Source organism: Ambystoma mexicanum, chromosome 6q (assembly GCF_040938575.1).
Source record: "Ambystoma mexicanum isolate Mex_15411 chromosome 6q, UKY_AmexF1_1, whole genome shotgun sequence".
In the NCBI taxonomy this organism is placed as follows: Eukaryota; Metazoa; Chordata; class Amphibia; order Caudata; family Ambystomatidae; genus Ambystoma; species Ambystoma mexicanum.
The window spans coordinates 1,076,699,880-1,076,718,657 of NC_090937.1; the positions used below are offsets into that span (position 1 = coordinate 1,076,699,880).

Below are 18,778 nucleotides of genomic sequence, written 5' to 3' on the forward strand. Positions count from 1 at the left end.
TATATGTTTTTGTGGTCAGGTAAGTAAAAAAAAGGGGTAAAATAAAAAAAAAAATGAAAAAAGGGGATTTGGGGGGGAACCCCCCCATTTTGAAAAAAAACGCATTGAAAAAAAAATTCGATATTTTTTTTTCGGCCTTTTGTTTTCGAGATTTTTGTTTTCGAGATTTTTTTATTCGGTATTATCACTATGAACCCATCTCATCATCAACAGAAAGCATGTCACATAAGTACACTCTGAAGGGTCCCCATATATTTTTAGGCCTGCTGGCCGTTGGGCGGGTGAGGACAAACTGCTCTTCCGCCTCGTTAACATATGTCAGTTCCCGGAGGAACTGTTGCACAGTTGGTGGTGCAATATTCTTCCAGTGTTGTAAAATACATTTTTTGGCTACCGCGCACGAGACATTAAAACAGCCTCCTGCGCTTTTCAGAGCACTTGCCTATGTCCCCAAACAAATATTTCTGTGGGGTTAATGTCGGGGGGATTTGTGTAAATTGCTCAAGGATATCCGCCACCTCCTTCCAGAACCCAACCACCACCAGACAACTCCAGTACATATGGAACAAGCCAGCCTGACCCGCCCCGCATTTGGGACATACACCGGGATTGTCTGGTACAAACTTGGCTATTTTGGCCAGGGTGTAGTGTAATCTGTTTATGATTTTAAATTGGATTAGATGCAATCCAGCATTTAAAGAAACCCTTTTGGTGAGGGAGCAGTATCTTTCCTAGGTCTCGTCGTCTATGGGGGTCTGAAGGTCGCTTTCCCATTTGTCTTTCACAAGGTTAGTCGTGGGGGAGTGTTCTTGTATTACCGCATACAGACTGGAAATCCCCAAACGGTCTCCAGAGGTTATCATCTGCACACAAGGGTGTGTAGGGGTTCATCGGGAAAGGACGCCCAGTGCCTCTGGAAGGCAGATCTCATGCGATAGTATTGTAGTACCCTAAGTGGACCCCTGCCAAACGCCCCAGTGATCGCCTGAAGGGTCGCAAACTTCCCATCAATAAACATGTCGCCCAGTCTCATTTCGTCATTGGGATCCCAGGCCTCACGTAAGCCAATGTCATGCGTCGGCAGTATGTTAGGGTAATTCCAAAGGGAAACCTCAGGGCTTTAGGCGGCCAACACTCCCAGTCTCTTAAATATAGCTCTCCATGCACCAACCGTGCAGCTCAACGGGTTGAAGTCACGTGTCCCTATAGTGCATGTCAAAGGCTACAGACTAAGTTAGTGAGGGAGGTGGTGAGCTCCTCTATCGCCACATGGGGGGGCTCGATTTTGGTATGCCAGTATTTCGAGAATTGGGCTTGGGCAGTATAATAATATAGTTCAAAGTCAGGTGCTGCTATGCCGCCCGTGGAGTAAGGTTCAATCATTTTCTCCCATCCTATTCTCAGAGTCTTCCCATTCCAGAGAAAGGTCGAAACCATTGACCTAAGTTTATTAAAGAAGGGTCGTCCCGGCCATATCGGGATATTAACGAATAGGTACAACAATTTGGGCAGCACTACCATTTTTAGGACCGCTATCCTACCATGTAATGAGATCGGCAGACGGTCCCATAGCAGCAATTTAGTATTTTAGGCCTGTAGTGTATTATCGTGATTATTTGTGTACAGTGTGTGTTTACTTCGTGAGACAAGTATCCCCAGATACCGGATTGACTCCTCCGACCACTTCAGACCACAGAGGGTGCTGGGGCGGCTGGTTGTCGGTGTGAGAGGGAAAACTTCCGATTTGTTTGTATTTATGGGAGTACCCCGAGTATGAAGTAAATTCTTGGATCTCCGCCATAATAGGCGCCAAGTTGTTTTCTGGTTCACAAATATATAATAGAGTGTCGTCCGCATATAGGGAAATTAGCTGTGCAGCACCCTTCAGACTAATACCCCTGTTGGAATGTCGAAGCCTGACTGCTATCGCCAGGGGTTCTATTGTCAGGGCAAACAGTATGGGCGAGAACGGGCAGCCCTGCCTGGTGCCCCTCTCCAGTAGGAACAGTTCAGATATCGACTGGTTGGTCAATACCCGAGTTCCGTGTACAATAGCTCCACATATCTACTGAAGTTGGGGCCAATACCAAATGCCTCCAATACTGCTAGCAAATATGCCCATGACACAGAATCGAAGGCTATCTCCGCGTCCAACGATATGGCAACTGCATTCCTACCTGGGTCTATTTGGGCCATGATACCAAAGAGTCTACGAAGGTTTAGGGCCGTGGATCTAGCAGGGATAAACCCACTCTGGTCAGGGTGAACAAGCGTGGGGACCATAGGCAGAAGCCTTGGCAAATATCTTGGCATCCGTGTTGATAAGGGAGAATGGCCTATAGGACGACATGTCCTGGGGCGGGCGACGCGGTTTAGGGAGAACAGTTATTAAGGCCTCTCTCATGGACGGAGGCAATATTTTACACTGGAGAGATTCTTCACAGACCTGTAACAACAATGGGGCAAGCTCCTCACGGAACTCTTTATAAAACTCTGCGCCCAAGCCATCAGTCCCTGGGGTTTTGTTGGATGCCAAATCCTTGATCGCCTCAGCAAGTTCCTCAGCAGTGAGAGGCTGGTCCAATGCCAAGCGGGACTCTTCAGAGAGTTTTGGCATCGTCAGTGTATCTAGGTATGCCCTGATCTCAGTAACCGACTTAGTGTCTCTGTTGCTATACAGCCGTTGGTAAAATTTGGCAAATTTAGCATTAATCTCCTGCTCATTCAACAAAATCTCCCCACCCGCTGTTTGTATGCTAGTAATTCGATTGGTGCGTCTGTCTTGCTTCAATAAATTGGACAGTGTCTTACCCGCCTTATTTCCCTCGCCATATCTATGGGCTCGGACCGGGGCCGCCATATACTGAAGTTCCCTAGCAGCCAGGCTGCTAAATTTCTGGAGACGTATCTGAATCTCAGCTAGTATGGCCCTATCCTGTGTACGAGTACAGGTGTCCTCCATGTTCCCAAGTTCATTTTCAGTTTGCGTCAGCTCAGTTCCGACCCCTCTCAGAAGACCAACGGATTTGGATAGCAGAGTCCCCCTAGCCCAAACCTTAAAGGATTCCCACACCATGGAACATTTATCCACGGAGCCCACGTTGTTCTCAATGAACTCCGAGATTTCGATGTGTAGCCCTTTCACCACTCCAGCATCGCTTATCAACCCCCTGGGCATTCTCCACCTTCTGGGCGATCTATGGCAGTTATGAAATGTATCCTCTAGTGTTATCTGGGAATGGTCAGACAACGTACGGGGTAGTATCTCACATGCCTTCATTGCAGCAGCAATCAGATCAGGGGATATGAACCAATAATCAATTCTGGACTCAGAATCGTGAACAGAGGAATAGAATGTGTAACCCCTCCCATTCGGGTGAAGCACTCGCCAAGCGTCTTCGAGGGAGAGTTGGGTTAGGATGTGTTTCAGAGTAAGAACAGTTCTACTCGGTGTTCTAACGATAGTGCTGGATCTATCCCATCTGGGGTCTATAGCAATGTTGAAATTTCCACCCCACACCACAGTAGATACGACCATGGTAGAAATTAATTGATATACATCCGTATAAAAGGCAGGGTCATCGAGGTTAGGTCCATATGTGTTCACTAGTAGCATCTGTTGTCCTGCAATCAAGCCCCACACCAGAACATACCTACCAAGAGGATCTGATTTATGGCCTTCAGGCCGGAATCCCAGATTTGGATGTATGAGCGTAATGACCCCCCTGGACTGAGAAGAATAGGTTGTATAAAACCTGGATTTTCCCCAACTAGGCAATATAGACTCATTACTAGTATCCACAGTATGTGTCTCCTGCAGCATAACAATCTGAACACCTTACAATGTAGTTTCCCACCTTCTTAGTTTTCAACCGATTGTTAAGTCCCCTTACATTCCACGATAGTAGTTTAACCCTCAATGCGTGTTCCAAGTCTTACATGAAAATGTCCGAATATCATGCCCAACCTCGTGTATATAGCTTGCACAGAGCATAGATCGTGTCGGCACCTCAAAGACCACTTTTTTAACCAATAACAAACAACTCATTCCCCCGGTAACATCCTCAGGGCCGAGTGCCATGAGGTGGGGGCCCTGTCCCATTTCAAACCATGGGATATCATAACGGCAACAGCCCATTCCAGAACCCCTATCCCACCCGCCGCCCTCACCGTCTCCCCCAACTTGACGATGCATGACCCTCAACTTGTGGAGCATTCCAAGGGTAGCCATGTTGCTACACATGACCGCTATCCCCGGTTCCTTATCATCAGCTTACAGATAATGGCCATCTAAGGTGTCTGTTTTCCAGGGACCCTGAGGTTAGGCCCAGAGCTGCCAGACCCAAGTTTGTAAAGAACGTTTGTCTTAGTCTGCCGGGCGGGGTCTGTTCGATACCGGCCGGTCCCCTCTGGGGGGGGGAGGGGTATGGAGGACTCAATGTAGGATAAGGCTTCAGACGGATTTTCAAAGAAGTGTGCCCTCCCTGCATGCTGTATCCTCATTTTGGCCGGAAACATCAGTGCGTACGTGATCTGTCGCGCTCTAAGGAGTTTCTTAACTGGTTCATAAGAGCGTCTGCTTGCCTTGACAGTGGCGGAGAAATACGTATATATGTGTATCCGGTTACCTTCATATTGTAATGTGCCAGCCTCCCTTGCCAAACGAAGGATTGTGTCTCTGTCTCTATAGTTCAGGAGGCGAGCAATTATTGTACGTGGCAGGGCTCCTGGCTTAGGTACCGGTGCTAGAGTGCGGTGCGCCCTCTCCATCAGGAAGTGTTTTGAGAGCGATTCCGGCCCGAACAAGGATTTAAACAGTTCCTCCACATGTTTCTCCATTTGGCTCTTGCCAAAGGACTCTGCCACTCCGACCACGCGAACATTGTTTCTCCTCGACCTGGATACGAGGTCCTCGCATTTGTTCTGCAGCTTGCTTATCATATCCTTGATATAGGAGATGTCGCAACTGTGATGAGCAATAGTATCTTTGTTCACGCTTATCCTGTTTTCAGTTTCTGTGACACGTGCACTCTCCTCATCTATTCTGGCTCTCATGGAGCCTATGGTGGCAACTATTTCGTCCAGCTTGGTGTTTACTGCCAGAAATCCATTTTGGACAAGTGTGGCCAGTTTATCTTCTCGGTCTGTCCCTTCCTGTTCGCCCGGCACACTCGGATCTGGATGTGTGTTCACCGTCACAGCGTGGTTAGCCGCGTCGGTAAACGTGTCCATAGGACCCCTCTTTTTGCCTCCGGGAGTCTTGGATACCCTGTTCGTTTTGCTTGACTCTCCCATGATGTCGCTGAATCAAGATTGTAAAGCGGGTGTATCGTGGAGGCTCAGGGGGCTGAAACCGCAACACACGGGCAAGGACTCGGAGATCACCTATGTAGTGTAGTAGTACGCGAATGGACTGTGTCCTCCCACGTGCGAAGAACCAAGTGGGTCCCAGAGCACCTCCAGGCGCCTCGTTTAGTACAACATCATCGCAAGGCCAATCCGGGCCCACAAGGCGTCACACGGAAGGCCGCGCGGCCGTAGTGCAGCGGCGGCCAAGCACCAGCACAATCAATGCAGGGCTCAGCCGAGCACTCCCCGCTCAGGCTGAAGAACTGTTTGAGGACACCAGGAGGCAGTGGGAATTAGGAGGTCCAAGGTCCCAGCGCAGTAGGCCCCGAGTTCCGTTGTGTAGCGTATCAGTGGCGTCTCCCAAATTTGCATAGTGAAGCCCACAGCTCCTCAGGCACGCAGTCTGGTCTACAACGCGCCTGGTGTGCCCGATTCTACGGGGAAGAGCAGTCGTGTGTAAACCGCTCACCAACCACACACTGTTGCGGAGTATATTCTCTCGGGGTACTGCTTGCGTTCCTCCCGATCGCACTACTCGTTCCGCAAATGCGCCAGGGTCTGCAGAAGTTTCCGGGTAATCAGGGCCAAATATCACAAAATGGGAGGGCGAAATGTCAGCCGGGTGCATCCAGCGAAAGAATGTTTTATATAATGAGATACGGCCGCTAGCCGGCAGGATCAGTATATCGCCTCCCTCTGTCCCCGCTCCAGTCGGCTGCTTACTTGCTTCTCTAGTCGCGCCGTCTGCAGCTCCACACACAGGCAGTAGCTCTGCAGCTCAGCTATCGGGGAAAGGATCTCCAGCAGGTCCGCGCCGAGGGCTCGGGGCGAGTCGGGTCAACCAACGATTAAGCCAGGCATCTCCAGTCCCATAAGAGGCGCGGGTTGCGTATCAGGGCTGGGCGCGAACCACCACCAGCCTAGGCTCTGCCCCCTCGCGGCCTGCAGAACACTGCAGCCGCGGCTCTCGATTGTTTTCTCCTGGTGTTGCGCCTCGGCGCCGCACCGCTGCTCGCCTCGGCAGTTTTCCTCAAGCCAGATCTCAGCCGTCCGATTCCCCCGCGACTCCAAACTTTCATGGGTTGTGGTCGGGTTCCCCAGCAGTCACACCAGCAGGTTTTAAGTTCCAGAGACGGCCTATAAAAGGATCTCTAAGCACAGGATCTCGTGGTGATGCAGGAGCACCGGGTCTAGGCGGCCATTTTCTCCGTGAGCAACAGTGCCCCCCTTAGATATTCTTTTTAAGCAAGAATTAATTGGGAAAAAGCATTGCAGCACTTCGAGCGCTATATTGTATAGGGAGGTGAATGGTTTAGGTAAACCTAACTTGACTTTGCCAGCATTTCGGGCATGACTACACTTTTAAGCAAATGGATATTTCTCCCCTTTTAAAGGTACAGTGATCTAAAACATGATTGTAGACCTTGCTGATTGAGAACCAACTCCTCGAATAGGCTATTTACCATTGTTCATTCTCAGTCGAAGGGCTCCCACATTTTTGCATATTCTCACTTTAGTTCTAGGACCAGGTTTTCAAAAGGTATTGCTCTTATTGACCATCGAAACCGGATGTTATGCAAACAACAAACAATAGCACTTTCAGTCTTGGAATTTCTACTTGTCACTCTAATAATCTTTTTTATTTTGAGGCGTGTTAGGGAGAATGTTCAGTGTCTGTGCTTATTCCCTTTAACCTGAGAGACCCCCAGCACTTTTGCTGGACTCTTTATTTTAATCTCCTGAGTGGAACTTTTTGCCACTCAAGCATTCTTTTTTTCTGACTAGGACTTTTATTTTTACTGTTTTATGGAGTCTGGTAAACTCCATATGTTAATACAGATATCTGCTTTTTGCTTGGTGACACACAGCACCCCCTGTGCAGGGTCATTGGGAAGTCCCTTGGCCTTCTCAATGTTTAAACACATTTTCTTGTGAAAACTACAGTTCCCAAGAATAGTAAGATAACTTGTCTTACTTACCCTTTCTTTTGTGGGTCCAGCACACACCACTCTATGTGGGGTGCTGGGGGGTTACATTATAACTCCTTCTCCCACTCCTCATGTAACGTTTTGTGAGACTGACTAACTTAAATTGCTCATGGCAGTGGTTACATTTTACTACCTTTTGTGCAGGTTACTAGCAGGCGGATTTCTCAACTTCAGTACAGCACCCATGGGTGATCATTTTCTCAAAATGGACTCTTCTTTTTTTGCCATTTTTCGTTTGTCAGTTCCTTCTGGGCTTCCCTTCTAGCATTTAGAGTTGATTAGAGTCCTTTGTGAGTTTTGCCTTTGGCGGGCTTCAGCGGTGAAGTCTGCCTAGTGTGTCTGGGAAAGCATGAAGTGAGGGAAGAGCCCGAAACTTCACTGTCCTTGGTCTGTAGGTATACCTGGCTGAAACCTGTTCTAAGTGAGCGGCTGGATGTCGCCAGCCCCCAGGTGGTTGGCAGCTCCATGGGAGTGAATGAACAGGATCCAGCATATAAGGCAAGGATGTTTGGACTACAGGCAGAGTCGACCACAGGAACAAGGAATCCGAAGCAGAACATTAGCAGAGAGGCCGGCAGCACCTTCAACGATCGCAGAAGCACTGGTGAACAGTGGTCGAAGTGTACGAAAAGTAGTAGTGGAGCTCCCAGCTGGCCTCTCCTCGCTCCCCACAAAGCCCATCGCCACGCTTCCTCCCAGGCACAATTCAAGCCCCCAAACAAATGTGCCCACTGTTTAATGGAACATTCAGTGCAGTGCACTGAAGTGCAAGTTTCAACTTCTTCCTAAGCTTTTATTTTAAAACAAAACCATTCCAGAACACTTTCTTTTTAAAATAAAATTACAGGATCAGTAAAACTTAATTTAAAAAAGTATAGGACCGACTAGTGCTGGTGAAGCCCTGCAGCTGTGCTGACCCAGTTTTCCAATCGACAGGGAAGATCCGTCAAGGACAACTTCCTCCCTTAGGCTAGTGGTACCAGTTAGCCTCAAGTCATTCTCCATTTTGGGCCATCCCCCAACGCCATGCAACTTTCCTGGGCTGCAGAACACCAATACCCGGGGTACCTGGACCATTATCGAGTGCATCGTCTTCCGAAGATTGGACCCGGCTAAAACTTTGCAGCATCCATGTGGACCTCCAGAGGCAGGAATTCTTCACCAAAAGTCCTCTCACCAGAGTTCAGGAACGAGTAATGGAAGAGAATCCAACCAACGATATTCGTTTATTCTTGGTGCTGTGAAAAAGGCACCAAAACCACAAAGAGGAGCTGAAGTGAGCTGAATCCATTGCTGCCGACCCCTTCACCCGAGTACGGCCACAGAAGCCCGCCAAAGGTCTCCCCTTTCGTCACCACGACCAAGAAGCCCCAAGTAAACAGAGTTAAATTCATATAGGTGTGTTTGTTTGGCATTTGTTGGCATGGTGAGCCAAAAGTGACTCCCGGTAGCTGTTGGTGTGAAACTAACTAGGCTCTTCTAGGCTGCAAGCAGGAGCTAAATAGCTCCCAGCTCCCCTCAATTTCGAACCCTAAAAGGTGATACATAAAATTGCGGTTACTGACCTTAACTGATGTCACGCTGCGTGCTGGATACGTAAAGCACAGAAAAAGTTACTCACCTGCATTATTGTTCCTTTTATAATTTGATTCCGTTTACAATTGAATATTATTGTAAGTTGCTGCATTTTGGATTTGCTTGTCTGCCTTGTGTATATATAAATAAATATATTTTACTATAACTAAGTAAGTGTTTTCTTGGGTATATGTACGTACTGATTTCTTTGTACCGCTCTACAGCTGATATTACTCTCTCCTAAGATGAGCCTGGCTGCCCAGCCACTCTAACGACTTGTATAGTACAGGTCTATATTAAAAGTTGGGTCCCAAATACCAAAAGATAAGTCTTATGAAGTCCCACACCAGTTGGACTTTAGAAAAACGTACCTAACAAAGATTCTTTTATTTTATCCGTTGGAAAAAAGTATCATCATTTAGAACATGTAACGCCAGAATAAATAAACTGATATGCCTCCATCATTGCATGGCATCTGAACACTTGGAATTAGGTAAATGTGCACTTTTTCCCACCCTGAATGACATGACTAATGTGTGAACATCCTTGGCATGTGCTTTCCCACCAATTTTAAGTTACTGCTTAGTGGATGTTAATAATGTCAAATTGGCATCTTAATCTTGAAAAATTAGGCCTGCAGGGACGCTATGGTGCCTTGGCTTGACAGTTGCATGTAAACTATTGTGGGTACTTGGTTTTGAAGTACGATCAAACCAGTTCATAATCAATAAGTCATCACATACAAATATTTGTGTTACTAGTACAAAATGTGCAATGTCGAAATACACACACACACAATGAATACAACAAATTTAATATAAAACAGAAAAGATTTAAATGTTTTTCGTTTTTTAATAAATACAATATAAAAATAAATACCCTTAGAAAAACATTAAATTAGCACTTGTAAAAAAAAAATCTAGTTTACACTGGGATTAAATGCGGTGGTCAAATTGCATAAAAAGATTATGTAGAATTTGCTTTCATTTACAAGCACGTATGAACATATTGACATAACGGTTTAGCAAATGATAAAACACTCCCAACCAGATAGAAGATATTTGTGAGCAGTGGAAAGCAATGATAAAAAGCCCACATAAACACGCATTTGTGTTGCAAGATAAATATGGCACCCTGTATTAGTATATACATACATTTATTTCACAACAAAGCTCAGCGATTTAAGTGCCCCGTTTTTAATTCAGAATGTGTCATTTAGCTTTTAATTTAGACTTATCTCTGAGGTTGCTATGGTATACATTAAAGGATTTTCACATTTTTACACAGATATGTATTGCAACAAGCAGCCATTTTTAATACTGCATACTATTTGCCCCAAACAAACGCACAGTAAAGTATTCTGTGTGAATGGACAAGACCAGCAAAGTGCACATACGATAAAGGACACCCTTTGAAGTAAGGAAGCTCCTTTATAATGATTTCATTTTCTCCCAACACATCACAAAGGAAACCATCAGGGATTTAATTCTTGTAAAGTTTTCTACATAGTGAAATGCTGTGCCTTTACACAAGTTATGCACCAGAAGAATCGGGGTGCCTCTGCAGGAAGCCAATCCACCTACAATTTCTACCACAATTTGCTACTAATGGATGGCAATCCTAAAGCATCCCTTCAGACTTGAAGAACAATGAGGGCTCTAATAACAGTGACGACATTCCTTTAAAGACAAAGAAGAATCTCATTACATATTCAATGCAGAACCAATGATAAATAAGAGACTCCTGGGACAGAAATAATTTGCAATTTACACAAACGACTGGTGTGATTAAAACCCACCACAGTGACAATGTCTCATGAAAAATATATGCAAGGGAATTTATAGGCAACATACCCTCCTGGCCCACCAAGAATGAATAGTTTAATGTTTTTAGGCAGTTGTTTGTAAAGGAATTGAAACTTTGTATTAAATTAAACTTAATGATCACCTTGTGAGAGAAGTTAAATAAAATCTTTACAAAGAACTTTTCAATTTTTCTGGTAAAGCTAGTTAAATCTGCTGGGAAGATTGATATAAGGAATTTAAGAAATATCTTGCGGCTGATAGGGCCATGGGTATTATGGTTGTCTCTGCTCCACGTAACTGCACAACACTGCTCATAGCATAAAACAAGTTAGTGACATGACCCTGTCAGTCCTGCGGTAGAACATTGCATACTAGAGGGCTATCCTCGCTGTCCCACTCTTGGTCTTGGCTCAGAAAATGTAATGCGACAGAGGTGGTGACTATCCAAGACCTTCACAAGATAATTTTCAGAGTTTAGCCTCTGAAAAACATACAAGTCAAGTTTTTTTTTTTTAATTCAACAATGTTTAGCAGCATTACAGTTTTGTTAACTGTTGACTTGGTGGAATAGCAGATTCCATTTGATACCAAATATGTGCCACAAGCTCTCTAGAAGAGGTCTTCTATCATAATGAAGTGCTGCAACCTTTTATTGCAGTTGTTTGACATAGTAACAAGTAATATATTTTGGGTATCTATCATCCGCACACCCAACACAGAGCTATAGAAGGTTTTCTCTGGCAAAAAGGAACGTAAAGACCATTACTTGGTTTACAATGATGGGTGGAAAGTGTTAAAACAATGTTTGGGTACAATAAGATCATCGTCACCTTCAAAGACCTAATTTAATGGAATTGCTTATCTTTCTGAGTTTTAGTCATATTGTTTTTAGACCACACTGAAAACAAAGAAATCTGGATTCTGTACATGTGCAAAACTGACAGTTCCTTAATAACATTCCTAAAGCAATTGGTTTAGAAAACATCTGTCAGTAGCATAATTAATATGAGGCGTGCAAATATTGCTACTGAAAACAGATCAACGTAGGAGGTATTATTCTATTAGACATGTAGAAAAAAAGGAAATTGGTCATTCAACTTGAAACAGTTTTGGCAAGTGAACATAATTTGAAAACTATGTTATGAGCATGCCATTGCGATATAATGAGATATAAATAGATTCAGTCTTGGAGAGACAAGGTTATTGGCGGCAATATAAAGATTGTCTGTAAAGACCAGCCCGTATAAGTCCACCTCTTCTGTTTCAGGCTTGAAGATTTGAGCAATACGAGTTACTATTTGGGGATGGTGCGGAGGGAAACCAGAATAATACTTTTTTGTACAGTTGTTGGCAATTCTTGCTCTTTTGATATTTTCATAGGCTTCAGGAGTGTTTGATGATTTGAAAACTATGGATGTTGAACTAATGCATGGCCATGAGTTGGAGACAACCACCCTTCAAATGAAGCATTCTTTCTTCCATATCTTCTATCCTTTCACGGAGATAATTTGTAAATGTTATTCCTTGAAACTCACACTTCTGGATAGGAAAAATAAACATATGACTACATCAGTAAATAAAACAAGAGGCATTTTATGATTTCTGTATGGTTAACATCAGACAAATACAGTCAGAATTAATGTTTTTGAAGGCACATACCCATCCAAAGAGTTTGAAACAAATATGTTTGGTAAAGCTATGCACATTGTTTGCTCGCATTGAGGGGAGGTACAATTTGGAGGTCCTGTGGATCAGTAAAACTGGCAGTTAAATCAGAAATGAATAGTTACTCACCGTAGTCCCTTTTCCTCCATACTGTACAGACGTCCCTCGTGGGGTACGGGAGACGGAACCCTTTTCACCAGAAAAAACCTTCTTCCCCTTTAAATTTAGAGGTGCGCAGGGGCGTGGCCCTGAGAGCATGCGCTCCCTGACTCTGCCCACCGGCGCCACTCCTCAGTCCCCATTGCCGCGTCGACAATATTTAACATTGCCTAATGACACTAGTATTATTAGGGGGGGAGGATGGTGGGACATATGGAGGAAAGGGGACTATGGACTAAGAATACGTTGGTCACTACGGTGGGTAACTATTAATTACTCTTACATCAGGTCCCCTTTCCTCCATACTGCATGGACGATTACAACTGAATGTAGCCCCAAGGTGGAGAGGAGACCCTCCTTAAGAAAACAGATTCCGTAGAACCGCGAGTACGAACACCACATATGACTTAGAGCCGGCAGCCAAACAGTAATGCTTACAGAAAGCCGAAGGGGTGGCCCAGGTGGCCGCCCTGCTGATGACCTGACACGGAACCTGCTATTGGAAGGCAATGGCTGTGGCCTTGGCTGTGACAGCGTGGGCGTGCATGTTCGCTGGCAGTGGCTTGTGCTGCCCTTCGTAGGCCTCTTTCATGGCCAAAACCATCCACCGTGCTATCGAGGCCTTGGATGCCTGATACTTGGGCTTTGCCCCCCCCCCCTCCGCGAAGGTGACAGTGTGCCCGATTTGCAGAAGCCCTTGGTCCTGTCCGGATAGAATTTCAGAGCGCGCTTGACATCCAGACAGTGCAAGTGTCAACCAAGTCTACCACACTGTTAGACTATAAAGGCATACAGCCAATCAGACAGAAGCGGTTCCACAGTGTAGGCAGTTTAGAACAACAAAAAGGAACAAATAGATACTCCTACCTTGTCTTCGTACGACACAGCTGGGTTTAAGAATCTACCTGACCCCCCTCGCCCCGCCTGATAAATAAGACGAGAGGAGGATGGGAAATGTAGTCCACTCTCAAGAGCGATCAGGCTCGTAACCCTTAGAATACTGTAGGGGAGAGGACCGGAAGGTGAAGACTGGAGGCCTTGAAGCCGAGAGAGTCGGAAGCGTGGCTGACGATGATAGTAGCAACGCATGGATCCGCCGGCGTTGTTTCCGGAAATACTCTTTCCTGGGAAAGGGGCAGAGCAACAGACTTCCCAAGCAGTGGGAGAGCTGAAACGACACTGGTAAGAGGTGACGCCATCTTGGTAGAAGAAGGCTGTATCGTATGCAAAGAACGCCAATGGCGCCAAACAGACCAACGCTGTGTCAAACTCATGACAGCAAGACCCTCTGAGCCTCGTCCTTATGGTCAGCAAAAAAAGGAACAAGTTACTTACCTGTAACTGTTGTTCTCCAGCATGGGTCTGGCATGGATTCACATGCTCATGAATATTCCCCGTCGTCTGGCCGGGAATCCTCGGTATAGAAAAAATCAGTATCAGTTTCGTTTCTGATCTGTCTTTCTCAGTAGTAACCAATCACTGGTCTCTGGGTCATACTGCCCCCAGCCAATGACTGCCCTCTCCCTAAGCCCCGCCCCTGGCAGCCATCCTCAGATTTGGTAGCACGTGAAGTGGCAGTATGACCAAGTGAAGAGCCGCAGTGGGGTAGGCGGGAGGGTTCGCATGTGAATCCATGCCAGACCCATGCTGGAGAACAACAGTTACAGGTAAGTAACTTGTTCCTTCTCCAGCATGGGGTCTGGCATGGATTCACATGCTCATGAATATAAGAATACATAGCAGAATACACATACACAACCATGGGTGTGGCAAAGGGCTCAATATCAAGCAATACAACAACTCAACATTAAGCAACTCTTACCTCCTCATCAGGCTCACCTTAGGCGAACAGGTTGCGCAGCACTGCCTGGCCGACTCTGGACTCCTCCCTGGCATCCCGGTCGATGCAGTAGAATCTCGTGAAGGTGTGCGTCGACCTCCACGTAGCAGCCCTGCAGATGTCGAGCAGGGGCACACCAGACAGGAACGCCGTAGTAGCAGCGATCGCTCCGGTCGAATGGGCCCTCGGACGGCCTGGCAACGGTCGGTTTGCCAACCGGTGATAGTGCATGATGCAGCCCGAGAGCCATCTGGAAATGGAAGTCTTCGAGAGAGCCTTCCCTTGATTCACAGGTCCAAAGTTCACAAACAGCTGTGATGTCTTCCGAAAACTCTTCTTTCGGTCCAAGTAGAACTTCAGCGCTCTAGCTACATCCAGCGAGTGCAGAGTCCTCTCAGCCGGCGACAAAGGCGACGGGAAGAAAACTGGCAACACCAAGGGCTCGTTGAGGTGGAAGTCCGACGGCACCTTGGGCATGAAGGAGGGGTGCGTCCTCAGCACCACCCTCGTGTCGTGAAAAGTCAAGTACGGAGGCTTGCAAGACAGGGCCTGGATCTCTCCCACTCGTCGTGCAGAGGTGATGGCCACGAGGAATGCTGTCTTCCACGACAGAAACTTCAACGGCACTGAATGCATAGGCTCGAATGGGGCCCCCATGAGCCTAGTCAGCACCACGTTGAGCTCCCACGCCGGGGCAGGGGCCTACACCGGCGCGAATGATCGGAACAGTCCTTTCATACATTCCTTCACCAGTCGATGATACCACAAGGACGCTTGTCCTGTAGTTCTGGTGCAACGTGAGACGGCAGCCAGATGTACCTTGATGGAAGCGTGAGACAGGCCAGCCTTGGCCAAGGACAATAGGTGCGGCAATACTTGAGGGGCCGTAATCCGCAGAGGGTTAATCTTCTGTGCAGGGCACCAGACAGAGAACCTCTTCCATTTGTGTCCGTAGCACGAGAGTGGAGGATGCCCTGGCCTTCGCAAGAACCTCTCTGCAGTCGGCCGGGATGTCGTATCCTCCAAACTCTAGTGCTGCAGGAGCCAGGCCTGCAAGTTCAGCGACTCTGGTTCGTGATGAAGAATGGCGCCTCCTTCTCTGGAGAGAAGATCTGCGTCCGTCGGCAGCTTGACTGGTGTGGACGCTGACAAGTCCAGAAGGTTCGGGAACCAGATCTGCCTTGCCCACGCCTGTGCGACGAGGATCATCCTGCACCGGAACCTCTTGAGCTGGTTGACGAGCCAGAGTAGCAACGGCAACGGCAGGAACACAAAAGGAACAGGCCGTCCCAAGGGAACGAGAAAGCATCGCCCATGCTCCTCGGTTGGGGAAACCTGCTGGCGAACCTCCGGCACTTGGAGTTCGCCGCCGTCGCGAAGAGATCGATCTGGGGTTCGCCCCATCGTCGGAAGAGTCGGTCCACTTGATCCTGGCGCAGTTCCCACTCGTGGCACGAGCGCAGCTCTCTGCTGAGTCAGTCGGCTATGGTGTTTTTTATCCCTGCCAGATGAAACGGTACCAGAAACATCCCTTGGGCGACGGCCCAATGCCACAGATCCTTGTCTTCCTTGGATAGGGCAGGGGATCTGGTTCCGCCCTGCTTCCGAATGTAAAACATCATGGTGGTGTTGTCGGTGAAGATCCTCACCACCTTGCCCTTGAGGGACGGAAGGAAGGACCTGAGGGCCCAGAACACTGCACGGAGCTCCAAGATGTTCATGTGGAGAGTCTTCTCCTCTGGGAGCCAAAGGCCTCTTGCGTGGAGACCCCCGGTGTGCGCTCCCCAACCTTCCAGGGAGGCATCCGTTGTCACCGTCACTTGGTGGGTCGGGGCTAGGAAACCTGTTCCCGCCGTCAGATGAGAGCGGACACCCCACCATCGTATCGCCTGACGGAACGCTTCGTCGAGCGGGATCCTGTCCTCGAAGCTGCCCGTCGTCTGGATCCAGTGGGCGTCGAGGAATTCTTGCAAGGGCCGCATCCGAAGTCTGCAGTGGCGCACCAGATAAATGCAGGAGGACATCATTCCGAGGAGGGACTTGATAGACCTCACTCTGGCCACGTACGTGGCCAGCAGACGTTGCACCTTTCCCAGGATTGTCCTTATCCTTTCATCTGACGGTGAGGCCCGCCGCGCCACTGTGTCGAGCTGTGCTCCCAGAAACAGGGCGACTTGCGACGGGACCAGGTGGGATTTTGGAAAGTTGATGGAGAACCCCAGGTCCGTGAGCAGCTGGTCGGTCTTCGCAGTGTGTTCCACGGCGAGCTCCCTTGTCCTTGCCCGTATGAGCCAGTCGTCCAGGTAGGGGTAGACGTGGATCCCTTGCAGGCGCAGCCGCGCCGCCACCGGTGCTAGGCACTAGGTGAACACCCTGGGTGCCGATTTTAATCCGAACGGGAGGGCCTTGAACTGGTAGTGCCGCCCTTTGACCACGAACCTGAGGAACTTTTGGTGTCTCTTTAGAATAGGGATGTGTAAGTATGCATCCTCCAAGTCCGACGACGACAGGAAATCGCCCTCCTCCAGCTGTCCCAGCACGTGCTGGAGGGTGACCATCCGGAACTTCTGTGCCTTGATGTATTTGTTCAGTCGTCGCAGGTCCAGGATGGGACGCCATCCTGCTGTCTTCTTCTTTACGAGGAAGTATCTTGAGTAAACTCCGGAGCCCCGAAGCCTCTTTGGAACGAGCTCGATGGCACCTTTCCTGAGCATCACCCTTACTTCCAACAGCAGTTGAGGGACGTGATTTTCCTTCCTGGTCACGGGAGGAATGCGGGGGCACCTCTTGTGGAACTCGAGGGCGTGCCCCAGGGCCAGGGTGTCCAGCACCCAACGGTCGGTGGAGATGGACTCCCACACGCCGATGAACTTCGTCAGCCGGCCTCCGGGGTGCTTCGGCAGGGGCCCGACCCGACGGTCGGTTCAATCTTGCTTGGAGGCCGCATTGCCTCCTTGACGACCTTGGCGACGACGGCGGGATCCACCTGACTTGCCGCGTCCCCTGTAGGCCTCCTGCGACGAAGATCTTGCCGCTTGATGGTACGTACAGGAGCTGCTGCCGGCTCCCTTGGAGGCACCCTGTCTGCCTCCGGAGCTCCGAAAGGATGGCCGTCGCTGTTGGAGCACACCCAGTGCACGGGCCGTCTCTGTGTCTGTCTTGATCGCCTGAAGGGACTCATCAACCGCCTTGCCAAAAAGGTTGCTCCCATCGAAGGGCATGTCCAAAACCTTGGTCTGTACGTCCTGGCGGAAATCCGTCGCCTTGAGCCATCCTCGTCGTCTCAGGCAAACGCTGTTGCCCAACTGACGGAAACCGGTGTCGGCGATGTCCTTAGCCACCGTAATGGCGTGGTCTGAGGCAATCACACCTTCCTGTAAGATTTCCAGGGCCTCAGCCCTCTTGGCGTCCAGAAGGAAGTCCAACAGAGGGGTGATCTTGAACCACAACTCCCTGTCGTAGCGGGCTACGATGGCCAGGGCGTTGGCCTCCTTGATGGTCGTCGCTGCAGATGAGATGACCCGTCGTCCCATCGCATCCAGCTTCCTACCCTCGCTACTTATCACCCCTCCCATTAAACCAAATACTAAATGTATCCTCTTAGGTGACATCAATCTCGGATAGGAGGACCCCAGCGACCATAGAGCCACTGCATTCCACAACACCTTCCTAGAAATGCAATTCAAACAAAATGTCAAGGCACCAACACATAGAAAAGGTTGCACCCTCGACTGGATCCAAACACTACAATACATATAGAAGACATTCTAGAGATATCCTGGACGGATCACTCCCTCATTAGATTTGACATCATCAGAACAAGAGATCCCACCACACACACACTCTCCCCCCCCCCAACCCACCATGATGAGAAATTCTAAGAGACTCGCAGCAGAAAACCTATCTCCTCTGCTCAACAAGCTACTCACCACTCAACCGTCCCCTCTGCACAACCCAGCTGAAATCTCAGCACACTACCATTCCTGTCTCAAGCAAGCCATTGATGAAATAGCAAAAGCCCAGCAACCCCTGGTTCAACGATGACCTCATAGAACTAAGAAGAAAAAAGAGCACTAGAACACCCATGTAGAAAAAACCCAATAATGGAAAACCAAAAAAGAATTACATCTAATCTCCAATTCTTATAAGACACAAGTATACACACAGAAAGCCAACTCACTCAATACCCGCATAGCACATGCCTCATCTAACAGCAAGAAATTATTCTCCATAATAAAGGAACTAGAAACACCTTCCCACCCTCCCAGCACAGTGGTAGTAAATAAAACCTGGTGCACTACCATGCAAGATGCTTTAGCAGCAAAAATGAATACTCTGCAAAACAAAATTGAATCGCAAAGAAAAATATTAGATACCGCCAACAAGACAATACCATT

At 48.1% G+C, this 18,778-nt stretch overlaps 1 protein-coding gene across 2 annotated transcripts in view; it reads right to left on the bottom strand.

Moving 5' to 3' along the window:
* Nucleotides 1–9,716: 9,716 nt before the first annotated feature.
* CEP135 (centrosomal protein 135) overlaps nucleotides 9,717–18,778 on the bottom strand; it is a 642,577-nt gene continuing 633,515 nt past the window's right edge. For both annotated transcript variants that reach the window (XM_069631620.1, XM_069631621.1), the window contains exon 26: nucleotides 9,717–12,256. In XM_069631620.1, coding sequence (XP_069487721.1) covers nucleotides 12,235–12,256 — 22 coding nt within the window. In that variant the 3' untranslated portion in view covers nucleotides 9,717–12,234. The remainder of the gene's footprint in view (nucleotides 12,257–18,778) is intronic.